Raw genomic sequence first — 27,546 nt, 5'->3', positions numbered from 1 at the left:
GCTCCTTATGCCTTGTTGGATGAGTCTGGTAATACTAATTACTCCTTGTAGTTCCATAGCCGAATTAAAACTGTTCTGGAAGCTGTAACTTTCAATTACCTGACCTTTATGTGTGTTGAGGGGCCACACACAAACACATGGTATCTGGCATTTAGTATCTCCTCTAAGGATAAAGGCAGCGCTGGCTTTCATCTCAGATTGAACACAGTGGGCGTTAAATCTAAGTACTTTCGCGATGGATGGACTGGTTCTCTCAAGAAACTGAACTCATCTGAGATGCAGATTTAATTGGGCATTTGGTTTTAGAATACAATTGGTCCCAGTGCTTTGTGCCTAAAACTGTTCCTGTCAGTGAAACCCACCTCCTGCCTCTGCTAAGTTACAGACCCTTCGAGGTGGCCGGGGAACCTGACCACTGCAGTTGTGTGATGGCTTCCAGGGCTTCCAGCGCCCCTACCCCATCACGCAAAGACACTTTCCCATCCTGGATCAGTTATAAAGGTAGCTATTTGCTATGTGGAGCCCAACATCATACCGTGCAGAATATAATGAGATCGTTTAAGAAACCAGATATATATGCCACTGAGACAAGGCTATCAGGTTCCTAAATGCCAGCCCTGGATCTTGACTAATTTTGAAACGTTAATGATTTTATCACTCTATTAAGAAGCTGTGGGTTCCATCCTGGCTTTGAGAAGGGGCTAATTTGCTCCATTTTGGAATTGAATTAACTTTTAGGCCAGCGGGGCACTGTTTATTAAATTGCTTTTTCCAGTCCTAGCATGTTTTCTCCCTCGGTAGCCTCTGTTAGCTTCTGAGCTTGTAACCTCCAGGGAAAGATAGGCATGCTCACACTTTTAATATGTGTAGAGACCATGCAAGACCATTGTTTTCTAATAATTAGATAGAGTTAGTTGTATTAGCTCTGTTAAATGTGCGTATTGGAAAGGCGGCTTTCTATTTGGTATATCCTTTTGAGCTTCCAGTTATTTTTTTTAAGTATTAACGTTGATATTTTCATTTTAAATGTACTCAGATAAACCTGAAGCTTTTTAAGGAGTCTCCATCTAGCCCTTTGGCCCACCTCTTGGCTCTCAAAAAATAAAGAAGGCTGCATATTTCTCGGGACTGCCTTAGCCATTACAGTCACGATCTTGCGTATTTCCCCAAGAGCGCTATATTTCTTTTCTGATCTTCCCTAAATAAACTAACCTTTGAGGCCATCTATTCACTTCTGCCCTACCTCTGACCTATTAAGCTTCATTTCCTTTCCTCCCAAATTTGAACTTTATTTATAGGCTAGCACTATTTTCCTCGTTTCTTAATTTCTGGATAACTGTTTCTGGCATTTAAGAAACGGATAACATAATCTTTGGGGAAATGTTTAGAATCAAAAAGAACGGCAGTGCCAGCCCACTCAGCCTCCTACCCAGCCCCGGCTCCACTTAACTTTGTCCTGGATCTTCTGCAAACCCCGCAGTGCCCCCTGTCACCTTCCCCTCACCCAACACCCTCCCTCAGGAATGTCCCCTGTGACCCCACTCTGCTTTCTCAGGGTTTTTCAGTACCTTCCTTCGATGACATCTCCCATGAAGTTCTTTTTTTCTTCCTGTGACAAGGGGAATAGTTACATTGGTATATTTTGTGGCAGAGGTGTTTAGATCTTTCCAGCTTCCCGATGAAGAAGAAACTGATGGGTGATGATAGATATCATAGTAGCTCCTTATTCTGGAGTTCTGTGTTTGAACCTAGGTCAAAATAAAAGGAATCGGATTGAAATTGTAGCACAATCGAGATCTTTTTGATACCCAGACAATTCAACACTATTAATGGAGGATGTGTTATTTCACTTCTGAAGATGTTTGGAAATAAATAGCAAATTGAAAAAAAAATGGCACAGCTACCCCTGAAGGAAAACTCTGAGCTTAGATCTATGAAAATGCACTGGGAAGTGCCTGTAGACAAGCAAGGCTCACTCCCTTCTCTGTATTTACACATAAGTGGGGCTGTGAGCAGTCCCTATCACATAACTAAGCCCTGCCACTGATAATATGGGAAAACCCTTCTGTGCTCTGGTAGGTAATGAAACACAGAATCTTCCTATCTGTGACAGACATTTAGGGATTTCTTACTTTCTGCCAGAACTTTTTAAACATGGGCTAAAAAACAAGACCTCCATTTGTGCAGCCACGTCCGCTTCCGGGTAGGAAAATCAGCCTTGTAGGAGATCGGGTCAGACCTGCCTTAGAACCCTCCCAGCCCTCACCCTGAAGGACCAGGAACCATGTGCATATGTAAAACCTGGGCCGTCTGGCCCCCCACTGACCTCTGCCACCTCTGTTCCCTCTGGCTTTAACACATCACAGGCCCCGTGATTGACAGCTGGGTGAAGTTCTCCAGTGATGGAGTGAGACTGGGGAGGGACCAGCCCTTCTGGCACCTCCCCCAGATTTCCAATTAGTTGGGCTTAAGCCAAAAGTTAGAGCCATACTAATTTTAATATTGAACAATTACATTTCTGATCAGAGTGTGTGTAAAAGTGAGGCATGCCAAGAAGTGGGAAACCCATACAGAGTGCTAGGGTGGTGACTTAGCCTACAGCATGCTGTGACTTGTATACACATTTTTAGCTTATAAACCAGACATGAGTTGAATTGAGCCATTGATGTTCAGTGTATGATTAAAAAAATACATATTTTTGAATAGTGGGAAAAGATTCTTTGAGGAATGGAGATGCTATCTTCCCAAGCAATGTTATTTATTTACTTTCAAAGTGTAATTTAATTTTAATTATTTATAAAGCTGCTTGATACTTTAGTAAATGTACCACAGTGTGTTTGGTTCAGCTAACAATATCTCAGTAAAAAGAAACTGTTCTTTTCAAATCTTAGATATTAAATCTTTGCCATGAATCATGCTGAGACTGCTGGGATTTTTATGAGAATCATTTGGTTTTCATGGTGGTGAAGTGAGCACTTTTTTTTTCTCCTTAACTCAAAATCCTCAGATTCTGCCTTGCTTTTCTTTCAGGCGTTTGCCACGTCGATCTTTTCTACTCCACTGAGCCCGTTTCTCGGGAGTGTCATTTTTATCACATCGTACGTCAGGCCAGTGAAGTTCTGGGAGAAAAACTACAAGTAAGATCCTAAAATCGTTGCTGACTTGCTTTCCTAGGATTCGTGTTCAGGATGCTCCTTGACCTTTGTCTATGAAACGTCCAGGCTTCATGCTTTGCCCTCCTGTGGGGCAGCCCTCGCAAGCTCCCTCCACCCACCCTGTTATCCACTCAGCACGGGGGCTTCCAGGCTCTGGACCAAGCCTGACTGATGGCAAATTTGCAGTCAGGTACTAGTCTAGGTTTCACCAGTTGTGAAGGAAAGTGAGATATCACCACCCACTCTCAGCAGTTGCCCTCAGAGAGGTTGTCTGAGGAGCCGTGGTCCTGTCATTGGATGAGATTACCCTTGGGGGGCACAGCTCCCTTCTGTGGGCCTTCGAAATATACATATCATGTACAAGTGTACATGCATCACAGCTCAACGTAGGAGAGCATACCATTTTTTCTGAGCATCATTAAACTTGTAGAAGGTGATTTCTGCACTTTGTCTTGACTGTTTAGACCAGTCGGTCATAAATTTCCTCAAGCAAACAGTGATGGAGCGAGGGCAGTGATCTTTTTCAGGAGTGGTGGGAAGGGAGGAGTGATGGTTCCCTGAGTAACATTCAAGAGTTGTTAATGATTTGTCGGGGGAGGGCCTGAGAACAGCCAGAGGAGGAGGTGGGGCGAGCTAGCCTGTCTCCAGCTGGGGTCGTCTTCCGTTGCAGATCTCATTTGCCCTAATTTACTAGCCATACCTGGGCTGTCGCGTCCAAGCCCTAATCCATCTTCTGTAACGTGTCTACCTTTTCCGCTGCTTTGCCACTTTACAATGCGCCCTTCACGTCTCACAGAGGCCAACGTTAAGTTAGGAGATCTGTGTGGTTAGACGGTTTATGTGCACGGAAGATGCACATCCTTCTGGGGCAGGCGGTGGGGCGTCGTGATGAAAACACAGCCTGGGCCGCCAGCCTGCCTGGGCTCACACCTCGCCTCCACCCTCGGTGCTGGTGACCTCAAGGCCTCTCTCCTCTTCTGTAAAATGGGGGCAAAGGAATAAGGCCTACTTCACAGCCTTGTGGGGAGAATACGAGTTAATAGGCCTAAAGCACCTAGAACAAAGTAAGCATCGTGCTGGCGTGCGCTGGTGGGACTCTCCTCTGATTGCCCTGCGTGGAATCCCTGCCCCCGCCTGACCCATGCTAACAGGTATCCCACCCCCGGGACCTCACATTTACGGGTCCTGGGGAAATCCAGCCAAACCGGAGCACCCCAAGGTAAGCCAGTGCTGGGAGACCACCAAGAGGTGGGGAGGGCCCCTTGTGTGCCCCACAGATTCCTCATCTTTTAAGAGAGGTGGGCTTTTTGCTGTACAAGTGAAGCCGTCTTGAAATGTACACGTAAACAAGAGTCCTCTTTGGCATTTGTCTAAAGAGATGCCGTGCGTATTTACAGAGTCAGAAGGAAAAGAAAACCACCAGCACTGGCTTGTCTTTATGCTTTTTAAGGAGAAAACAATTTGGGGGACCTTTGTGGAGCTCTTAAAAATCGCACTTCCGGAAAGTGCAAACGCTTGTGAATAAGAAGTGTGGCAATCTCGTGTGCTTTTAGCTATGCAGGAAAGTGCAAGATAGTTTAAACGTGCTCTGTAACACAAAAGATTTCTTTTTGTCTCCTATTCTCAGATAAGTTAGGAACCAGTTTTTTTGGCCGGGGGGAGAATTTGATAAGCAAAACGCATCCGCTTTGAGCTGGAGGGGGTGTTAAGCTTCCCCAGTAGAAAGGGGAATGGAGAAATCTTTGTGAGATGCTTTTATTGAGGGGAGACATCCTAACGCCTGTGCAACGCAAGTTTGGTATTTTCTTATTTAGCCTCCTCCCTGCCAAGATTCAGCTACCTGCTCGGCACCGTACACCGAGGTCTGAATTGTCCGTTTGTGTGGGTTACTTAAAAGTCTGGGCTGCTAGAGTGTTTCCTTATTCAGTCTCACAAAGAATTGACGATGTTGTGATCCGTTCTTCCCCCCAGTGTAGCACTCTGTTGCACGCGGGGGCTTTGGTCGGCTGTCCTAGGATGAGAAGGGGAGAGCAGAGTCCATGGCAACGCATAGGGACATCCTGCCTTTCCTAGGTCTCTCTGAAGGAGCCAAGGTGGGGAAAATGTTCAGTCCCCCTGAGGGGTGGGGAGAGATGCTGATGCCGAACGCAGCCAGCTGAAAGTCTCTTGTCAACTTGTGTTAAGCCTCAGAACACAGAGCCCTGTGGTCATCTGCTTAAAAGATCAGTGATGGAATTCAGGACAGTAAGAGTGGTGGGTACCAGGAAAAGAAATGGCAGGAAATCTCATCTGGATCCCTGCAAGCCCTCTGGAAAGCCCATTCTCTGTATCTGAAACTGTTGGTTTTTATTTCAAACACTAATGACTTTTCCTGTTCTTATTTGTGAGTGTCTCTGTAGCTGCTCCTACTGCTTTCTTTTCAGCCTGATACAGAGAAGCAGTTGTTAGGGTAATTGATTAATTGTTTACTAGCTGTCCCACCCCTGACTGAGAGGTATTCTCCCCTCTCACGACAGTGAGCACGATCTGCCAGTGGGTACCAGGGTCGCCTGCCCCACCCTGGGGGTGTGATGAGGGGCACTTGCCGTCCCCTCTCCTGGCCTCCTCTTCCTTTCCACCCCTGCTCCTTCACTTTCCAGCCCTTTGATTTTTCTTCCAGACCTCCTAAAGCTGCCTTTGGTTTTTGCAAGTCTCCAGCGAGCCCTTTACTGTAACGGAACCGCTTTCATACTCTATGGAACCGATAAGTAAATCACCAGCTACCTGGTGACTCTGGCCCGTCTGTTTTCCCCAGCTTGGGCCGTCGTGAAATCCGCAGACCTTTTGTTCTCCAGCGCTGCTCCTCACTGGGGGCTGGTGACAAACGTGTCCTCTGCCCACCTAACTAACCTGCTCTCTGGTTGATTCCCCAGACACAGCACCAGGTCCCACTGTCTCAGAAGCCCGCGGTGGGACACTGCTGCCTGGGCGACAAGGAGACGTACCTCAGAGCCCAGCACTGATGTAAATGCTCTGTATCTGCCTCGTCTAGTATGAGAGCCCTCCCAGCACTTGAAACAGGGCTAGTGTGGCTGAAGTTTTAATTCTATTGAATTTTAATTCATTTACATTTAAGTAGCCGCATGTGACTCGAGGCTATCATATAGGACAGCACAAATATAGACCCACCTCACCTCAGTCCTAATCTCCCACAGTACTATTTCATACATCGCGTATTGTGGATTTTTCATTCCCAGCCCTCCCTCGGCTGTGCCCTTCTCACCGAGTGCCCTTCCCTCCCCCAACCCCTCCACTTCCACCCACACGCACACAGACTCACAAAGAGGGGACTCATATTCCACCTCCTGATGGATGAATGGAAGGTTCAAGAAGGACTTGTGGGATGAGAGGTACTGTAGTGGTCACCTTTGGAAAATAAATTTGCTCTGTGACCATCAGTAAATTGTACCAAGGATTGGTGTGTACTGACTCTATCTCCAAGCCTGGACTTGTTTTTTTTCATCTTTGTGTCCCTACGGGGCCACGCACACAGAAGATGTTCTGTAACTATTTCTTAAATGAATTAAATCCAACAATATTATATAAAAGGGAAAGGAAATCGTAATCTGGATTTCATTCGCCACCATCAGGCTATGCACTATTAAACTGTTCTTAACTAAGAAGGTCTTTAAGATTGGTCTTGATGAGTTCGGCCTGGTGTCTCCATTTAATTTACAGGCAACAACAGCAAATGCACTGTAATAATAGTGCCTGGTGTTTATAAATCCCCTTATGTCAGAGTATTTTTTTTTAACATTTTTACTGGAGTATAATTGCTTTACATTGTTGTGTTAGTTTCTGCTGTATAACAAAGTGAATCAACTATACGTATACATATATCCCCATATCCCCTCCCTCTTGCCTCTCCCTCCCACCCTCCATATCCCACCCCTCTAGGTGGACACAAAGCACCGAGCTGATCTCCTGTGCTATGCGGCTGCTTCCCACTAGCTATCTATTTTACATTTGGTAGTGTATATATGTCCATGCCACTCTCTCACTTCGTCCCAGCTTACCCTTCCGCCTCCCCGTGTCCTCAAGCCCATTCTCTATGTCTGCGTCTTTATTCCTGTTCTGCCCCTAGGTTCTTGAGAACCATTTTAGACTCCATATATATGTGTTAGCATACGGTGTTTGTTTTTCTCTTTCTGACTTACTTCACTCTGTATGACAGACTCTACGTCCATCCACCTCACTACAAATAACTCAATTTTGTTTCTTTTTCTGGCTGAGTAATATTCCATTGTATATATGTGCCACATCTTCTTTATCCATTCATCTGTCGATGGACACTTAGGTTGCTTCCATGTGCTGGATATTGTAAATAGAGCTGCAGTGAACATTGTGGTACATGACTCTTTTTGAATTATGGTTTTCTCAGGGTATATGCCCAGGAGTGGGATTGCTGGGTCGTATGGTAGTTCTACTTTTAGTTTTTAAAGGAATCTCCATACTGTTCTCCATAGTGGCTGTATCAATTTACATTCCCACCAACAGTGCAAGAGGGTACCCTTTTCTCCACACCCTCTACAGCATTTATTGTTTGTAGGCTTTTTGATGATGGCCATTCTGACAGGTGTGAGGTGATACCTCATTGTAGTTTTAATTTGCATTTCTCTAATGATTAGTGATGTTGAGCATCCTTTCATGTGTTTGTTGGCAATCTGTATATCTTCTTTGGAGAAATGTCTATTTAGGTCTTCTGCCCATTTTTGGATTGGGTTGTTTGTTTTTCTGATATTGAGCTGCATGAGCTGCTTGTATATTTTGGAGATTAATCCTTTGTCCGTTGCTTCGTTTGAAAATATTTTCTCCCATTCTGAGGGTTGTCTTTTCATCTTGTTTATGTTTTCCTTTGCTGTGCAAAAGCTTTTAAATTTCAGTAGGTCTCATTTGTTTATTTTTGTTTTTATTTCCATTTCTCTAGGAGGTGGGTCAAAAAAGATCTTGCTGTGATTTATGTCATGGAGTGTTCTGCCTATGTTTTCCTCTAAGAGATTTATAGTGTCTGGCCTTACGTTTAGGTCTTTAATCCATTTTGAGTTTATTTTTGTGTAGGGTGTTAGGGAGTGTTCTAATTTCATTGTTTTACATGTACCTGTCCAGTTTTCCCAGCACCACTTATTGAAGAGGCTGTCTTTTCTCCATTGTATACTCTTGCCTCCTTTATCAAAGATAAGGTGACCATATGTGCATGGGTTTACCTCTGGGCTTTCTATCCTGTTCCACTGATCTATATTTCTGTTTTTCTGCCAGTACCATACTGTCTTGATTACTGTAGCTTTAAATATAGTCTGAAGTCAGGGAGCCTGATTCCTCCAGCTCCATTTTTCTTTCTCAAGCTTGTTTTGGCTGTTGGGGTCTTTTGTGTTTCCATGCAAATTGTGAAATTTTTTGTTCTAGTTCTGTGAAAGATGCCATTGGTAGTTTGATAGGGATTGCACTGAATATGTAGATTGCTTTGTGTAGTATAGTCATTTTCACAATGTTGAATCGTCCAACCCAAGAACATGGTATATCTCTCCATCTGTTTGTATCATCTTTAATTTCTTTCATCAGTGTCTTATAGTTTTCTGCATACAGGTCTTTTGTCTCCTTATGTAGGTGTATTCCTAGGTATTTTATTCTTTTTGTTGCAATGGTAAATGGAAGTGTTTCCTTAATTTCTCTTTCAGATTTTTCATCATTAGTGTATAGGAATGCAAGAGATTTCTGTGCATTAATTTTGTATCCTGCTACTTTACCAAATTCATTGATTAGCTCTCGTAGTTTTCTGGTGGCATCTTTAGGATTCTCTATGTATAGTATCATGTTATCTGCAAACAGTGACAGCTTTACTTCTTTTCTGATTTGGATTCCTTTTATTTCTTTTTCTTCTCTGATTGCTGTGGCTAAAACTTCTAAAACTATGTTGAATAATACTGGTGAGAGTGGGCAACCTTGTCTTGTTCCTGATCTTAATGGAAATGGTTTGTTTTTCACCATTGAGAATGATGTTGGCTGTGGGTTTGTCATATTTGGCCTTTATTATGTTGAGGTAAGTTTGCCCTATGCCTACATTGTGAGGGTTTTTTTTATCATAAATGGGTGTTGAATTTTGTCGAAAGCTTTTTCTGCATGTATTGAGATGATCATATGGTCTTTCTCCTTCAATTTGTTAATATGGTGTATCACATTGATTGATTTGCATATATTGAAGAATCCTAGCATCCCTCGGATAAACCCTACTTAATCACGGTGTATGATTCTTTAACGTGCTGTTGGATTCTGTTTGCTAGTATTTTGTTGAGGATTTTTGCATCTCTGTTCATCAGTGATATTGGCCTGTAGTTTTCTTTTTTTGTGACATCCTTGCCTGGTTTTGGTATCAGGGTGATGGTGGCCTCGTAGAATGAGTTTGGGAGTGTTCCTCCCTCTGCTATATTTTGGAAGAGTTTGAGAAGGATAGGTGTTAGCTGTTCTCTAAATGTTTGATAGAATTTGCCTGTGAAGCCATCTGGTCCTGGGCTTTTGTTTGTTAGAAGACTTTTAATCACAGTTTCAATTTCAGTGCTTGTGATTGGTCTGTTTCTATTTTCTGTTTCTTCCTGGTTCAGTCTCAGAAGGTTGTGCCTTTCTAAGAATTTGTCCATTTCCTCCAGGTTTTCCATTTTATTGGCATATAGTTGCTTGTAGTAATGTCTCATGATCCTTTGTATTTCTGAAGTGTCAGTTGTTACTTCTCCTTTTTCATTTCTAGTTCTATTGATTTGAGTCTTCTCCCTTTTTTTCCTGATGAGTCTGGCTAATGGTTTATCAATTTTGTTTATCTTCTCAAAGAACCAGCTTTTAGTTTTATTGATCTTTGCTATCGTTTCCTTCATTTTTTTTTTCATTTATTTCTGATCTGATCTTTATGATTTCTTTCCTTCTGCTAACTTTGGGGGTTTTTTGATCTTCTTTCTCTAATTGCTTTAGGCATAAGGTTAGGTTGTTTATTTGAGATGTTTATTGTTTCTTGAGGTAAGATTGTTTTGCTATAAACTTCCCTCTTAGAACTGCTTTTGCTGCATCCCATAGGATTTGGGTTGCCGTGTTTCCATTGTCATTTGTCTCTAGGTATTTTTTGATTTCCTCTGATTTCTTCAGTGATCTCTTGGTTATTTAGTAGTGTATTGTTTAGCCTCCATGTGTTTGTATTTTTGACAGATTTTTTTCCTGTAATTGATATCTAGTCTCATAGTGCTGTGGTTGGAAAAGATACTTAATACAATTTCAGTTTTCTTAAATTTACCAAGGCTTGATTTGTGACCCAAGATATGATCTATCCTGGAGAATGTTCCATGAGCAATTGAGAAGAAAGTGTAATCTGCTGTTTCTGGATTACAAATGGAATGTAATTCCATTTGTAATAGATGGAATGTCCTATAAATATCAGTTAAGTCCATCTTTGTTTAATGTATCATTTAAAGCTTGTGTTTCCTTATTTATTTTCATTTTGGATGATCTGTCCATTGGTGAAAGTGGGGTGTTAAATTCCCCTACTATGATTGTGTTACTGTCGATTTCCCCTTTTATGGCTGTTAGCATTTACCTTATGTATTGAGGTGCTCTTATGTTGGGTGCATAAATATTTGCAATTGTTATATCTTCTTCTTGGATTGATCCCTTGATCATTATGTAGTGTCCTTCTTTGTCTCTTGTAATAGTCTTTATTTTAAAGTCTATTTTGTCTGATATGAGAATTGCTATTCCAGCTTTCTTTTGATTTCCATTTGCATGGAATATCTTTTTTCATCCCCTCACTTCCAGTCTGTAGGTGTCCCTAGGTCTGAAGTGGGTCTTGTAGACAGCATATATATGGGTCTTGTTTTTGTATCCATTCAGCCAGTCTGTGTCTTTTGTTTGGAGCATTTAATCCATTTACATTTAAGGTAGTTATCTATATGTATGTTTCTATTACCATTTTCCTAATTGTTTTGGGTTTGTTATTGTAAGTCTTTTCCTTCTCCGTTTCCTACCTAGAGAAGTTCCTTTAGCATTTGTTGTAAAGCTGGTTTGGTGGTGCTGAATTCTCTTAGCTTTTGTTTGTCTGTAAAGGTTTTAATTTCTCCGTGGAATCTGAATGAGATCCTTGCTAGGTAGAGTAATCTTGGTTGTAGGTTTTTCCCTTTCATCACTTTAAATATGTCCTGCCACTCCCTTATGGCTTGCAGAGTTTCTGCTGAAAGATCAGCTGTTAACCTTATCAGGATTCCCTTGTATGTTAATTGTTGCTTTTCCCTTGCTGCTTTTAATATTTTTTCTTTGTATTTAATTTTTGATAGTTTGATTAATATGTGTCTTGGCGTGTTTCTCCTTGGATTTATCCTGTATGGGACTCTCTGTGCTTCCTGGGCTTGATTGACTATTTCCTTACCCATGTTAGGGAAGTTTTCAACTGTAATGTCTTCAAATATTTTCTCAGTCCCTTTTTTTTCTCTTCTTCTTCTGGGACCTCTATAATTCGAATGTTAGTGCATTTAATGTTGTCCCAGAGGTCTCTGAGATTGTCCTCAATTCTCTTCATTCTTTTTTCTTTGTTTTGCTCTGCGGTAGTTATTTCCACTATTTTATCTTCCAGGTCACTTATCCGTTCTTCTGCCTCAGTTATTCTGCTATTGATTCCTTCTAGAGAATTTTTAATTTCATTTATTGTGTTGTTCATCATTGTTTGTTTGCTCTTTAGTTCTTCTAGGTCCTTGTCAAACATTTCTTGTATTTTCTCCATTCTATTTCCAAGATTTTGGATCATCTTTACTATCATTACTCTGAATTCTTTTTCAGGTAGACTGCCTATTTCCTCTTCATTTGTTTGGTCTGGTGGGTTTTTACCTTACTCCTTCATCTGCTGTGTATTCCTCTGTCTTCTCATTTTGCTTAACTTACTGTGTTTTGGGTCTCCATTTCACAGGCTGCAAGTCCGTAGTTCCCGTTGTTTTTGGTGTCTGCTCCCAGTGTGTCAGGTTAGTTCAGTCGTTTGTGTAGGCTTCCTGGTGGAGGGGACTGGTGCCTTTTTTCTGGTGGATGAGGCTGGATCTTGTCTTTCTGGTGGGCAGGACCACGTCCGGTGGTGTGTTTTGGGGTGTCTGTGACCTTATTATGATTTTAGGCAGCCTCTCTGCTAATGGGTGGGGTTGTGTTCCTGTCTTGCTAGTTCTTTGGCATAGGGTGTCCAGCACTGTAGCTTGCTGGTCATTGAGTGGAGCTGGGTCTTGGCATTGAGATGGAGAGCTCTGGGAGAGCTTTCGCCGTTTGATATTACATGGGGCCGGGATGTCTCTGGTGGACCAATGTCCTGAACTCGGCTTTCCCACCTCAGAGGCTTGGGCCTGACACCCGGCCAGAGCACCAAGACCCTGTCAGCCTCATGGCTCCAAAGGAAAGGGGGGAAAAAGAAAGAAAGAAAGGAGAAAAGTAAATAAAATAAAATAAAGTTATTAAAATAAAAAATATTAAAAAATTAAAAATTAAAAAGTAATAAATAAAACAGAAAGAGAGAAAGAAAGAAGAGAGCAACCAAACCAAAAAACAAATCCACCAATGATAACAAGTGCTAAAAACTATACTAAAAAACCCTAAAAAACAAAAAACAGACAATCAGAGCCCTAGGAAGAATGGCGACAGCAAAGCTATGCAGACAAAATCACACAAAGAAGCATACACATACACACTCAACAAAAAGAGAAAAAGGAAAAAAATATATATATATTTTAAAAAAAAGGAAGAGAGCAACAAAATCAATGAACAAATCTACCAATGATAATAAGCTCTAAATACTAAACTACTATAAACATAAAACCAGAAACAAATTAGATGCAGAAAGCAAACCCCAAGTCTACAGTTGCTCCCAAAGTCCGCTGCCTCAATTTTGGGATGATTTGTTGTCTATTCAGGTAATCCACTGATGCAGGGTACATCAAGTTGACTGTGGAGATTGTGATTGTGATTTAATCCGTTGCTCCTGAGGCTGCTGGGAGAGATTTCCCTTTCTCTTCTTTGTTTGCACAGCTCCTGGGCTTCAGTTTTGGATTGGGATCCGCCTCTGCATGTAGGTCGCCTGAGGGCATCTGTTCGCTCAGACAGGACAGGGTTAAAGGAGCAGCTGATTCGGGGGCTCTGGCTCACTCAGGCCAGGGGGAGGGAGGGGTACGGATGTGGGGCGAGCCTGCAGCGGCAGAGGCCGGCGTGACGTTTCAGCAACCTGAGGCGCGCCGTGCGTTCTCCCGGGGAAGTTGTCCCTGGATCACATGGGGACAGTTTCTTGCCTTTTGGGAAGTCTGAGGTCTTCTGCCAGCGTTCAGTAGGTGTTCTGTAGGAGCTGTTCCACATGTAGATGTAGTTTTGATGTATTTGTGGGGAGGAAGGTGATCTTCACGTCTTATTCCTCCACCATCTCGAAGGCGCTTCCTTTCAGAGTATTTTTAAAAAGCTTTAGAAACACATTTTGATATTATGATTCATCATCCTTCTCTTTATATATAAACAATTGCTAAATAACCAAACTTTGTAATTAACGTGAAGCAGATGTTTAGGCTGGAAAGTATATATTTGACTCATGGCCCTGGTTATCTTAGCCAATGTCTCACTCCTAAAGGAGTCGACTGTCTTCAGCCCTAAAGAAGGAAAAATCCCATTAACAATGATTTTGCTTTCATACATCAAAAGTCTTCTATAAAATGTTAAATACCATAGCTATGAGGAGACACACATAACAGCTACCTGACGGGCAAATATAGCTTCATGGTTGTTACATTTCTATTATATTTTCCGGATTGCTTTTAAAATGTTAAATTGTTCTGGGCATTATCCTTGTCAACAAGTATACAGTAAGCATGTATGTGAGGCCACTGTGCTGGGCTTTAAGATAGGAATCATTCTATGTGATTGGTCTGCAAAAAAGTCGACTCTGTATTCCATGCCCTTGGTCTCACCCTAGTCAGCAAGAAGATAATCAGGGTCACTTCATCCTCAGCTCTCCCTGAGACAGTGGTGTTCCGTCAGAAAGCACCAGCTGTGCGGTCAGTCAGACCTTGAATAAAATCCCAGCCCGTATGCTTGGTTAGGTGTTTGACTTTAGGAAATTATTCAGCCTGTGAGCCTCAGTTGACTCATGTGTAAAATGGGATGACTGTCTCTATGTGCCTCCCAGAAGTCATAAACACCAAGTTAGTCCTGCACCCATTTTGTTTTCCTTCCCTATATTTCTGTGTGCTATCATTTCAACTTCTAATTCAGTTAAGTCTAGACGTATTTTATGTATCCTTGCAACCTACCTGAAATCGTTTCTGAAATGGCAGAACGCAATCAACCCATGAAAGAACACGTGTAGACCACGGAGGATCACGTCCACAACCAGCGTGCTGTGAGATGCCCCATAAATACTAGTCTTCACCATCAGGTGCTATGTTTATTTTGAGGCCTTAGCCAGTCCCAGAGCCCAGGTTCTGTTCTTTGAGCATCACAGCTGCCTTAGTGGAAAAAACAAGATCTTCAAAGTGCCACTCTTTCGTGGTTTATCAAACAACAAAAGAGATGATCAGAATACTTCAGCCGGTCTCAGTGAGCTCTCATGGATCTTACTGTGCTACTTCCCAGCCCCTTCTTGGGTTTGTAATATAGAAGAGAGACTAGCATGGACCCTTGAAATTACAGAATCCCCTCTGTACCGTCCACGGAAGGGAGTCCTCCTCCTACTCTGCGTGAAGCAGGACTTGTGTCTCACTGGGCAGCCCGTGTGATCTTTGTCAGTCACAGCTGGGGCTCTCAGTGCTCTGAATCTGCTCCTTGTGGCATCGCCCGGATACCCCAGTCACCTGGATACACCTGCTGATCCTGGAGTAACCCGCATCCTTGTGCCTCCTGTACATTCCATCCTTTACCAGTTTGAAGGCAGCTCTCCTTCCCTTCTCAGGTCTCTGCTTCAGGCTTAACAGTCCTATCTGTTTTTTTGTGTGAAATGGTCTAGACCTTGAGCATCTCAGCCGTCCTCATCCAGTTGTTTACTGGGTTGACCCTGACTGTGCCCTCCTTAGACTGCTCCAGGTGTCACCTACTCAGCTTATAGTAGAGGGACCTGTTACTTCCTCTGAGTCCTATGTCCCGCTCTCATTTATGCCTCTTAAAATCGAAACCCTCGCAGTGATTTTACTCAAGTATTGCCAAGCCAAGTCTTCCTCATCCCATTCTCATGCATGTGTGTTCTACTGAGAAGCAGAAATGTACATTTCCTCTATCACTTCTCAACTTCTGGGCTTTAACTCAACATTCCAGTGCATAGAGGTCGACGTCACTGCTGTCCTTCATCATCTCTCCAGCCCCCTCACTTGTGCTATCTGCACATGGGCTTGCCTGTCACCATCTGGGTCTTCGTTCATGATTTGTTAATAATGATAAGCTGTACAGAGCCATGGATGCCTGACTTGCTTAAGGCAGTCAAAGAAAGGAATTCTCAACTTCATGCTTTATTTTCTACCTTTTTTCAGAATGGGGAGGATTTTGCTGGATAGTCTCTTCCCAGCGAGCTGTTTTAAGCATGGTTTGTAAGATCTTTGTGCAAAGCATTGAGCGTCTCAAAAGGCATTCTTTTTAAAGTATAAAGCAGGAAGATTATATGGCTTATGTGTTAATAGTAAAATGCAGCACTGTAATTCAGGTTTGCAGTTATGCTGGGAGGGATTTGCATATTTCAACTTGCAATTAAGCTACCCCCCAATTTATTTGGATACGTTTTCAAAGCACCTGGACAAATTTACTGTGGAGATAAAGTCATGGAGGTCCCTTATCAGGTGTCTTAGGACTGTTAGAGCTCTCGGATGCACACCTAGGAGTGTGTTAGGCCCTGGACATATTACTATTAAATGTAATAAAGGCAGTAGGTACAATGCAGCAGTAACGGGAGTGATCGTCATCTTTTTGTATTTAGTGAACACCTGCTCACCTGCTCAGATATATTCATTCCCATCCTGACACCCACTTTGGAAGTAGAATTTCATTTTTCTCATTTCACAGATCAGAAAAAGGAGACTCAGGGAAGTTCAGTAACTTGCCCAAAGTCACAGAATACGTCAGTGGCCGATCCAAGATATTAACCAGGTCTGGCCTTATTTCAAGCCCTTTCCACTGTGTCCTGAAGCCTCTCAAAATATCTCCCACAGCACAAAAAAAACCCCCAGAAAACCCCATAAAACAAAAAAACCAGTGACTGCCATTTAAAGCATTTGCTCTTGACTCGAGAGGTGTGGTCACAAGAGCCCGTCTGGAAGGGAAGGCGGCTGCAGCCCGGGGCCCGGGCACCCTGTGTGCCTCACTCCAGAAAGGCCTTCTCTGGGCACCTAGAGGAGCTCTGTGCAGCCTCTCTGGGGGGCAGCGCCAGGTGTGGCAGAGGTGGCCATGCTCCCTGTCACCTCCTCAGAAGCAGACGTTGGTCCCAAACCTCTCCTCTGCCTTCAGGCAGGTCCAAAGTGACCCAAGTCAAAGCCAGCACGACTCTCCCAAGGCCACTCTCCAGTTCATCTGCCGAGCCGTCTCACTGATGACTGGACCACAGGAGCCTTGCAGCTCAGGGGCTTGGAGCCCCTCCGCAGGCTCAGGAGGAGGTGGTGCGGGGCCACCTGGCCAGGTCTGGACCATCGCCGGCGAGTTTGTCTTCCCCTGATTCTGCGGGGACCTTGCGATGCTCCCGCATCCCTGAGCCGGGCGCCGAGGGGCTCCTTCCCGAGGTCCCGGTCGGGAGCTGCAGCCCCTACTGCTTCCCAGCAGCCCCGAACCCTGAGCAGGGAGGCGGAGGGGCGCCCCCTTGGGTGTGGCCTGCTGCCTCCGGTATTTCCAGAACGGGCACTGGGAGCCTCTCCCACTGGGAGACCCAGGACCACCAATGATGTGAGGCACCAGGGTGCCCTGGTTCCAGACCTTGCCAGGTCCGGGCTGTTAAGTAACTTGATAGGCCTGTGAAAAGGATCAGGAAACGCCCTCGCTTTTCCTGGGGGCTGATGATAGGTCTTAGCGAATCCTCCCCCCGGAAGGGACTCCTAGGCTGATGCATATATAAATCTGGGAGTTCTGAGCAATTTAAACATGCCTGGGAGTCACTTTGAGGTTCCATATGTGTGTCTATTTGAGGCGTGTTTCGGGATTGACACGGTTTAGGCCACGTGTGAGGAGGCAGTGCGTCCCGGGACTTACACGCACAGCCAGGGTGGGAAATTGGACCAAGTCTCGAACTTTCCAGAAGTGATAGAGGTGAAGAGGAGCCAGCAAGAGACATTCTTAGTTATGCAGAATGAAGTGGAGGTGTCCAGGCAGACTGAAGAGCCACAGGAGCTCAGAGTTCAGTGTCAGCAAATCTCAGCCCGGTGGCTGGGGACGCGTGGGCTGAGTCTGTGGATGGGCAGCCGGCAGCCTGCCTCACCTTTCATTCCACTCTAGTAAAACTGAGCTCTGCGTAAACATTTTCCTGGACTTCAGGCCACAGGTAAGCAAGAAACAGATGAGCAGGTGAGACCGTGGCCAAAAAGGCAAGAGAAAGGCGAGGTGTGAAACCCAGAGTTCCAGAGAGGGATTGTTTCTGCCTGGGACTTGGGGTGTGGCAGGCCTGCAGCGGAGGAGAATCATCTTTCCCACTGGGCTTGGTAGTGTGAGATGCAAGCCTAATGCTGCTGGCAGCCTTTTTGTCCCCATGAGGTGTGAACTGGCCTGAGAACACAGCAAAGGGCCGAGGGACGTGGAGAATGATTCCTGATGACACCACGCACCCTAGCCCCTGAGTCCAGCAGGGCTCCATTGACCTTTCAGCTGTGTGAACCAGTGAGTTCCAGATTTTGTTTAAGCCGTTTCCAGTTGGGTTTTCTGTCACTTGAAATCGAGAGATAAAAGCAAGTGATGGCTTTTATCGAAGGGATCCTTCCTTCATAATTTTATTTGGAGGGATGACAGCACGAAGGTAAGACCTTTAGCACGGTAATTCTGTGAGTCTAAATAGTCTAGAATTCCAGAGAAGGGTGGAGTGGCAGACAGGAGTCTGAGCCTCCCTTGCTCTCTGGCTGATATGCCCTGTGTCTTAATCAGTCCTTCCACATCCCTTCTCTGCCTTGGATTTGTTCAACTGGAAACCCAGGTCTATGTCTGATGTCTGCAACACTAAATGATGAACTTGGCCCCATCCTGCTGTTTTGCTGACGGATGAGAAAGCTCACACACACGTACCCAGGGGTAAGGTTTGACACTTTGGGTGTGGTGATGAGTGATTATGCAAATGTATTCCAGAAGGATGCCGCTTTTGAGGAACTCCAGTGTGTTGAATTTCTCAAAGAGCACTGGTTTGAGCTGATTATTCATTACGCTGCAATGCATAATTTTATGCAGAGTCCTGTGCCAACCTGCTGAGCAGTTACAGAATCTAGAAAGTGCAGAGTAGTGAAGTTGACCGGGCGCCTGCCGGAAGGGCTCCACCTGCCCACCTGCTTCCGGCTGTCTGTCTGGTGCTGCTGACTCGACATGTCAAGGTCACCCGGGAGTCAAGGTCACCCAGGAGTGAGGCGCTGTGGCAGAGTCCGGCTGATGGGTGGTCGCAGGGAGTGTCAGCCTAGCACAGCACAAGGGCAGAGCCCTTCTCAGGCCTGGCAGCTTTGTCAGCTTTTAAGGATGTGTTGGAGATGGGATTGATTGATCCTAAACAAAGGAAGGCAGAAGGCTTCAGCTTTTAAATCTGCATTGCCTCAAACCCTTTGACTGCAGGGCTCACACGTTCCTGGCGCAGGAGATTTCGTGGGCAGATGGAGGTATCTGCACAGTGAGGGTTCACTCCCCAACACCAAGAACGCTGAGCCCTTTCGAAGGCCTTGCTTGTGATCAGCCAACACGCAAAGTGCATGTTACTGGCCACGCCGTCCCCGTTGCTGACAGAGATATGGGAGGACCCATATGGGCTGTGGGGTGACCACTCTGAGTCCTGGGGGACTTCTGCATTTGAGGCTCTAGCTTAAGACTCACTCCTTACCATTGCAGTCGTGGGGTAGGGGGCACTCTTTAATCTTGTTACTGTCGACTGAAAAAATGCACAACTGAAAAGTTGAGAATTATGTTTTATTCTGAGGACTTCAAGCCCAGAAGTCAGGCTCTCAGATGGCTATGAGGGACTGTTCCAAAGAGGTAAGGGGGGAGCCAGGATATAGAGGAGTTTTTGCAAGAAAAACCAGGTAGTTGGAACATCAAAGGGTTACTGTTAATTAAAGAAAACCAGATATCTCCAGTTAAGGAATATAGTGCTTTTCTCTATATGGGCAGATGCAAGAGTCTGGGCTCATTGAAATCATTCCTTTGATCTGCACCTTAACTATCTAGGGCCAGTGTCATGTTCTTTCCCATCCTGAGTTCCCTCAGGGTGCACTGTCTGGGCAGCTGTAATGTGATGGCTTGATGGCTGCAACATCCTTTGTTTACTGATACGACAGGTGACATTTTTCATTCACAATACCCTGAGCGTATTTCCAAGGCTGACTTCAGTCCCTCTCTATTGAAAGCCAAGACCTGACCCAGGCTTTGCACGTGGTTGCTGTTTCGGGGTTCACGGTACTATTGGCTGATGAATGAAATTAATGCATTATGTGAACATAGGAAGCCGTGCTCTTTTTTTCTTGTCGCTTTGGAAACATTCTGCTATCATCACTCCATAGGGTTTATAATGCTCTTTCATGTCTGGATTACTGTGTTTGCCTCTCTCTGTAAATGCAATTAAGTAGACAGATGCTCCCCATCAAGCTTGTTTAAATGAAAAATGACCAATAGTGGAAAAATAATCGCATACATGACAATTAGAAAAAATATTACCTGATAAGAATAACGGCAATTTAATGTATTATATTCCTTTTCTGATTTGTAATGTCTTACTAAGTTACATTTTAAAGAATTATTTGTTTTGGAGGTTGTGTGGTTGGAGCTTAATTTCCTAGAGACAGGGAAGGCTTTGGAGAGAGGTGTACTTTGAGGTTTGAGAGAAAGGAGAGAAAGTTCTTAGTGGATTTTAGAGAAAATTGCATAGAAAATGAAATTTTAAAAACGATTAATTTTTAAAGAGCCGTCCAAAAGTAATAGAACACTAGCTTTCTAGCTGAAGTTATCATGGACAAAGGAGAGCCACTTGGGAAGCCTTCCAAGGAGGTTTTCTTGTCATTGTCACACTGTCTGGGGGATAAGCTGGGGCAGGTGGCAGACACTTGGAGGAGGTGAATGAACTCATTTTCTGTTGACTCTGGTCCCTATGCTCCCAGAGCCAAGATTCAACACCATTTTAATATTTAAAATCAAATCTGAAAAACACTGTCAGGATAAAAAAAAATACTATTTCTTTTTCCCCATAAAAAGTACTGATGCGGTGATATCAAAACAATTTCCTGTTCATCCATTGTCAATCATGATGACCCTGGGTAACAGGCCTGTTACCAGGTGAAAGTGATTCTTAGTTTAGTTTTGTAGTAGACTGCCATAGAAGGGACTCTGTATTTTAATTTCCTACCAAAAGTGCTATGTTTTAGCTGCGATTTTATGCACTCAGAAAACTGAGGATCAGAAGAATTTTGTGATTCTCTCCTTTACATCCCTCAATAATTTAATAAGTCATAAGGCAAGTGAGAAACAGAAATCAGATTTATCAACTTCAAGTTGCAGTCTCATTCTTGGGGTTCCCCTGCCTTATTGTTTGTGTACTGTTTCCAGGCCGAATTATTTTGCATAGGGTACACCATCATTAAAAATGCAAACATGAGGTGTTAAACCTGCATAAATACCTTTATTTATAATTTGAGTCAGTGTAACTGATTTGACCAGGTTCCTCATGGTGGTTGTAGAATTAGAAGCATCCTTTTAGTTGAACTTGGTTTTGTAACAGATCTGAAGACTGAGTGCGGGTGAGGTAGAATGTTATACTTTAGGAGTGAATAAAATAGCAAAGGAAAAGTGAAGTCCATCTCAGCGGAAAACAGAGCTGGTGTGATTTTAGTAAGTGCCACATCCCTCGAGGACTAAACAGCACCGTGTCTTAACGGGCTTCATGTTCGGAGAACGTGTCTTCTCGAGTTGTGTCTCTCCTGACACAAGTGGCTGTGAAAACGGAAGGATCTAGATGTAACTCATCAGGGCTGCACGTGTCACTGCAAAATCCTGCAGTCCCGTTGCCAAGGGTTGACGTTTCTTTTTGCTGTGTGCTCATCTTGATCCAAATTCTGTGCGTACCAGTGGTAACTAATGAAAAAATAAATGTGTCTTCATCCCCAGGAGAAATAACACCCAGAACTCTAAAAAAAGTACTGTCAAATCTGTAACATTGGGCCTCTTTTTACCAGGAGGCTGTAGCACCCAGAAGTCAAAACCTTAAATCAGTCATGTTAATCCTGGGGAAAAAACCAGCAGCACCCTGGCCATTTAATCCTTATGAATCCTCTACAATCCTCTGCATCTCCATCTTTTCAGTTCCCCATCTGGCTGACTCTTTGCCCAACCATATGCAGCTAGATTGTTTTATTACTATTTTTATTAGTTGCATTTGCAGAAAGAGAAGAGACACTTTTCACCCCCTAAATATTTATGACTTCCTAGTGAATGAATGGTTGGACTTCTTCTCCTGTATTTGGAATGCTGGAGAGTCTTGGATTTTTCTGACTGAAATGGGAGAAGTGATCCTAATCTGTGATGCAAGCAAGTTAGGGTGAGAGATGAGAATCTCACACGAATGCATTATAGTCACAGAATTCAGGCCTGCTATTAGCTATGGAGATTTTTTTAATTAAACTTTTTTTTTTAAAGCTAAGTATAGATTCACATGGAGTTGAAAGAAAGAATAAAAAGAGATCTCCCCATATACTCTTTATCCAATTTACATGTGTTAACGTCTTGTAAAACGATCACCAGGATATTGATGTTGGTCCAGTCAAGATACAGACCAAGTCCATCCCCACAGAGACCTCTCCTGCTGCCCTTTGATAGTCACACACTCTTCCTTTCTGCCCCTCCCTCCTTCTTACCTCCTGTCAACCACTAATCTGTTCTCCAACTCTATAATTTTGTCATTGCAAGAGTTTTATATGAAAGGAATCATATAGTATTTAAACCTCGTGGAACTGGCTGTTTTCACTCACCATAGTTCAGTGAAGATTCTTCCAGGTTGTTGTATGTCAGCAGTTTGCCCCTTTTAATTGCTGAGCAGTATCCCATAGTATGGAAACCACAGTCTGTTTAACAACTCACCCACTAAGGGAAATCTCGGTTGCTTCCAGTTTTTGGCTATTATGAATAAAGCTGCCAGGGACATTTGTCTATGGGTTTTTGGGTGAACATAAGTCTTCACTTCTCTGGCATAATTGCCCGGGAATATAATTGCTGGGTCACATGGTAGTTTTTTTAAAGAAACTGCCAAACTTTTTTCAGAGAAGCGATACAATTTTACATCCCCACCAGCAATGCGTAAGGGATCTAGTTTCTCCATATCCTTGCAAGTATATTGATGTTTTCACTATTTTATACTTTAGCCATTCTAATGGGTGTATAGTGATATCTCACTGTGGTTTTAATCTACATTTCCCTAATGACTTATGACATTGAACATCTTTTTCTGAGCTTATTTGCCATCAGTACGTCCTCTTCAGGGAAATGTTTGTTCACGTCTTTGCTCACTTTCTAATTGGATTCTTTGTGGGTTTTTTGTTTGTTTTGGTTTGGTTTTCTTACTGCTGAGTTTTGAGGGTTTTTTTATATATTCTAGATACTAGCACTTTGTTGGATATGCGGTTTGCAAATATTTTCTCTTTTCATCCTTTTAACAGTATTTTACAAAGCAAAAGTTTTTAAAAAGACGTTCTCGTCAAATGCACATGGACAATTCTCCAGGATAAACCATGTGTTAGGCCATAAAACAAACCTCAATAAATTTAAAAGGATTGAAATCATGCCACATATGTTCTTCAGCTACAATGGAATGAAATCGGAAATTAACAGCAAGAGGAAATCTGGAAAGTTCCCAAAGATGTATAAAATAAAGCTACTTAACCAATGGGTCAAAAAACAAATCACAAGAGAAAATAAAAAATATTTTGTGATGAATGAAAATGAAAACATAATATATTAAAACTTATGGTATGTAGCAAAAGCAGTGCTCAGAGGGAAATTCATAGCTATAAATGCCTAAATTAAAAAATAAGAAAAATCTCAAATCAATAAACTAGTCTTCCATGTTAAGGAACTAGAAAAAGAAGAGCAAACTAAACCAAAGCAAGCAGACAGATGGAAGTAATAAAGATTAAAATGGAGAGAAATGAAATAGATAATAGAAAATCAATAGAAATAATAAATTACACCAAAAGTTGATTCTTTGAGAAGATTGACAAAATTGGTAAGCCTTTACCAAGAATGACCAAGAAAAGAAGAGAGAAGACTCAAATTACTAAAATCACAGAAGTGGGGACATTACTACCAGCATTACATAACTGAAAGAGAATTCTATGAACTACCGTGTACCAACAAATTAGATAAACTAGCTGAACTGGAGGAATTCCTAGAAACACACACCCTACCAAAATGGACATTTCTTAATGGAAAATCTGAATAGACCTATGACAAGTAAAGGGAGTTAATTGGTAATCAAAAAACTCCTAACAAAGAAAAGCCCAGGATGAGTTGGCTTCCCTCTGGAATTCTGTAAAATGTTTAAAGAAGAATTAACATCAGTCCTTCTCAAATCTCCCAAAAAAGAGTGGAGGAAGGAATAGTTCCTAAATCATTCTGTGGGTCCAATATTACCCTGATACCAAAGCCAGACAAAGTCGTCACAAGCAAAGAAAACCTTAGACCAATATCCCTTATGAATATAGATGCAAAAATCATCAAAAAATACTAACCCGGTTGAAACTTGCGTATATATTCAACTTAAAAGGTGACAGTGTCCTTATTTAGTGTCTGGCTGCCTTCTCATTGTCCAGATTGCCCTAATGCTGCCTGCCGCATGAAGAGAACTGTTGCAGGAAGGGAGACTCCTTCCAGGGCCAGCGAGTGGGCTCTTGTCTAACACTCAGAAATGTGTCTGAGGAGACACACGTGCTGACAAAGCAAGAGACTTTATTGGGAAGGGGCGCCCGGGCGGAGAGCCGCAGCGTCAGGGAACCCAGGAGCACTGCTCTGCCACGTGGCTCACAGTCTTGGGTTTTATGGTGATGGGGTTAGTTTCCGGGTTGTCTCTGGCCAATCGTTCTGACTCAGGGTCCTTCCTGGTGGCCCGCGCATCTCTCAGCCGAGATGGATTCCAGCGAGGAGGATTCTGGGAGGTTGGTAGGACATATGGGCTGGCGTCTCCTCTCTCCTTTTGACCTTTCCTGAATTCTTCTGGTCGGTGGTGGCGTGTTAGTTCCGAGTTCCTTACCAGGACTTCCTGTTGTAAGAGAACTCATGCCAGTGGCGACTATGGTGCCTGGGCGGGTTCAGTCAGTGGTCGCCCTCACAGAACTACAGGCCATCCTTCCTGGCTTTGCCACATCAACAGGCACTCTAGCCAGTCACACTTCCCCATCAGAAATGGGAATACTTCTCCCATAAATTGTCTGTGTGTGCTGACAAACTGGAACCCGAAGCAGTAGAATTAAGTAAATTACTGTTAAATTATTTAAGCGCCTCAGATGAGGCCACATAAGAGAGAAGGTGCTGGATTTAGATGAGGGAGGCAGAGCTTGAAGGGAGGGAACCAGCCCTGCTGTATTAACATAAGAAAGGGATGCTTTGAGTAAGTCAGTTTCTCTGGGAAGACCAACGATATTATTAGACTCTTGGCCTGTGGCGCTCAGCATGGGCTAGCAATGAGCCTTGGCTTTGCCAGGCAGGGGCTAAGAGCACACACCGCAGACGCCCACCTAACCACACCAGCATTCTGTACTTCCCCTGAGATTGTGGAATGAGTTGGGAGCCCGCTTTTCCTCCCTGAGCAGCAGAACCGATGTTCACACAATAGGACAGTGAAGGCAGAGATCCAATTACTGAGCTAATTAGCACCTTTGAGTGGTAAGCACCAAATTTACAGGAGGAAAGCACTGGAGATAAGCTCAAAATACCCAGTACGGTTGACAGTTGGCCTTCTTAGAGAGTCTGGTGGTGAGCCAGAGGCCCTGGGGGACACAGGCAGCATGGCTTAGTTACCGCTGATCAGAATTTAGCACTCTGTGTCCAAAGCCTTTTGCAAAGATAGTCTTCCAGTTAACATAGTTCTAGAAGGTGTTTTAATTCCGTAAGGAGTTTGGTAAATGACTTTCTTTTGTCTCAGTCCCACTTTAAAAATTGTTTATTCTGCTGCGGAAAATTCCATTTGTCCTAGGTCTTAAGGTGAAATTAAAATTCCATTTAGGGACTAACTATGCCTACATGGGATTCCAGCCTTCATTAGAAAGAATTCTGTTGTTTGCTTTATTTTCTGCCACCCTGGGTTTTTTATTTTCGGAGCCGATCTGAGGGTATTTGCAAGGAAAGTGAAGCAGTAATAGAACATTGTGCTGGGGTTAATGGCCTTTTTGAGCTGTAACAGAATATTCCTCCTTTCCAACCCATCTGTAGAGTCTGTTTTACAAAACTCAAGTAGGATCCTGCCTAGATGGTTCTCAAATATCTGAGGCATAGGAGGAAATGAGAATACTTTTTTTTTTTTCTGAAGACAAACTTTCTTATTTATTTAAAATACAGATGCATCTAAACATCTTTTTAATCTGCTCTGATTCCCAAGAGACAAGTTCACGGAAGAAGTCTGCATTCTGAGGTTTCTTAAGCACCAAAAAGTGCTCTTCATTTAGTTAATCACACGCAGTATGTCAACAATCACATTGAAATGTTATCTAGAAGCAGTCTCCTTTTTTCTTAGCAGGTATTATCAGAGAAGAACACTTCAGAAGCAGTATTATCTTTGACTATTCATTTATTTTGTCAACAAATGGAGTGACTGCTGCGTGCCAGATGTCAGCAAAATGGTACCTCACGGTCCTTAGGGTCTGATGTAAGAGGCAGATGTAATCAAATTATCATGTGAGAAATAGAATATTGCTGAGTATTTGGGTCTACTTTTCAAATTAATAAATGCAATATTCTTAAAAAAAAAAAAAGAAATGGAATATTTCCTGCCATGTCAGTAAACAAAGGATGTCACAGTCATCAGCAGTTGATGGTGAGCTGGTGAGCCCCGAGGGAACTCAGGAGGGAAAAGAATACCTGCCATCTAGCAGCCATCAGACTGCAGCCACTCCCTAAGGTGAGCCCTGGGGAAACTCAGGATGTGAAAACACAGGATACTGGCCCGAGATAGCTGAGGTGCACGTCAAAGGAATGATTTCAGTGAGCCCAGACTCTTGCATCTGCCCATACACAGAAAAGTGCTGAATTCCTTAACTTGAGATATCTGGTTTTCTTTTTTTTTTTTTTTTTTTAATTTTATAGCTACTTTATTTATTTATTTTATTTATTTATTTATTTATTTTTGGCTGTGTTGGGTCTTCGGTTCGTGCGAGGGCTTTCTCCAGTTACAGCAAATGGGGGCCACTCTTCATCGCGTTGCGCGGGCCTTTCACCATCGCGACCCCTCCCGTTGCGGGGCACAGGCTCCAGACGCGCAGGCTCAGCAGTTGTGGCTCACGGGCCCAGCCGCTCCGCGGCATGTGGGATCTTCCCAGACCAGGGCTCGAACCCGTGTCCCCTGCATTAGCAGGCAGATTCTCAACCACTGCGCCACCAGGGAAGCCCTGGTTTTCTTTAATTAACAATAATCTTTTGACGTTCAGACTACCTGCCCTTTGTTGCAAAACTTCTATATATCCTGGCTACCCCCCTCACCTCCTTGGAGCAGTTCTCTCAGGGTTACTTGAGATGCTGCCCTCCCTGGCTTGAATTCCTAGAAGTTCCCCCCAAATAAAACATAACTTTCAACTTTTAGGTTGTGAATATATTTTTTTTTTAGTTGACACACACAAAGATGTGTATGATGTAGACTGAAGGCTCCAGAGGCAGCCCACCTGGGTCCAGATCTCGGCTAGACCACTCACGTGCTCTGTGACTTTGGACATTTAATCCACGGTGCCTCAGGTTCTTGCTCTGTGAGAAGAGGTATATTAATAGCACCTAAGAAGGGGGTTGTGAAGATGTAATGTGTTAATACATGTAAAGTGCTTACATGAGTAAGTGCTACATAAATGTTTAACGGTCAGCTTTAGTAGTAATATTAACTGTGACACGTGCTCCAAAGGGGAGGTATGAAAGTGCACAGAACACGTGAATCTCACCCAGAGCAGGTGCCAGGAAGGCTTCCCTGAGAAGGTGATACTTG

The 27,546-nt window shown here is 43.4% G+C and overlaps 1 protein-coding gene across 6 annotated transcripts in view; it reads left to right on the top strand.

The window, feature by feature from the left end:
• The window catches only part of PCNX2 (pecanex 2), a 305,993-nt gene that overhangs the window by 212,752 nt on the left and 65,695 nt on the right, over window positions 1–27,546 (top strand). For all 6 annotated transcript variants that reach the window (XM_059900886.1, XM_059900885.1, XM_059900884.1 and 3 more), the window contains one exon: window positions 3,008–3,137. In XM_059900886.1, the coding sequence (XP_059756869.1) occupies window positions 3,008–3,137 (130 nt within the window). The remainder of the gene's footprint in view (window positions 1–3,007; window positions 3,138–27,546) is intronic.

Source organism: Balaenoptera ricei, chromosome 16 (genome assembly GCF_028023285.1).
Source record: "Balaenoptera ricei isolate mBalRic1 chromosome 16, mBalRic1.hap2, whole genome shotgun sequence".
NCBI lineage: Eukaryota > Metazoa > Chordata > Mammalia > Artiodactyla > Balaenopteridae > Balaenoptera > Balaenoptera ricei.
This window is presented reverse-complemented; position numbering and strand designations above follow the sequence as displayed.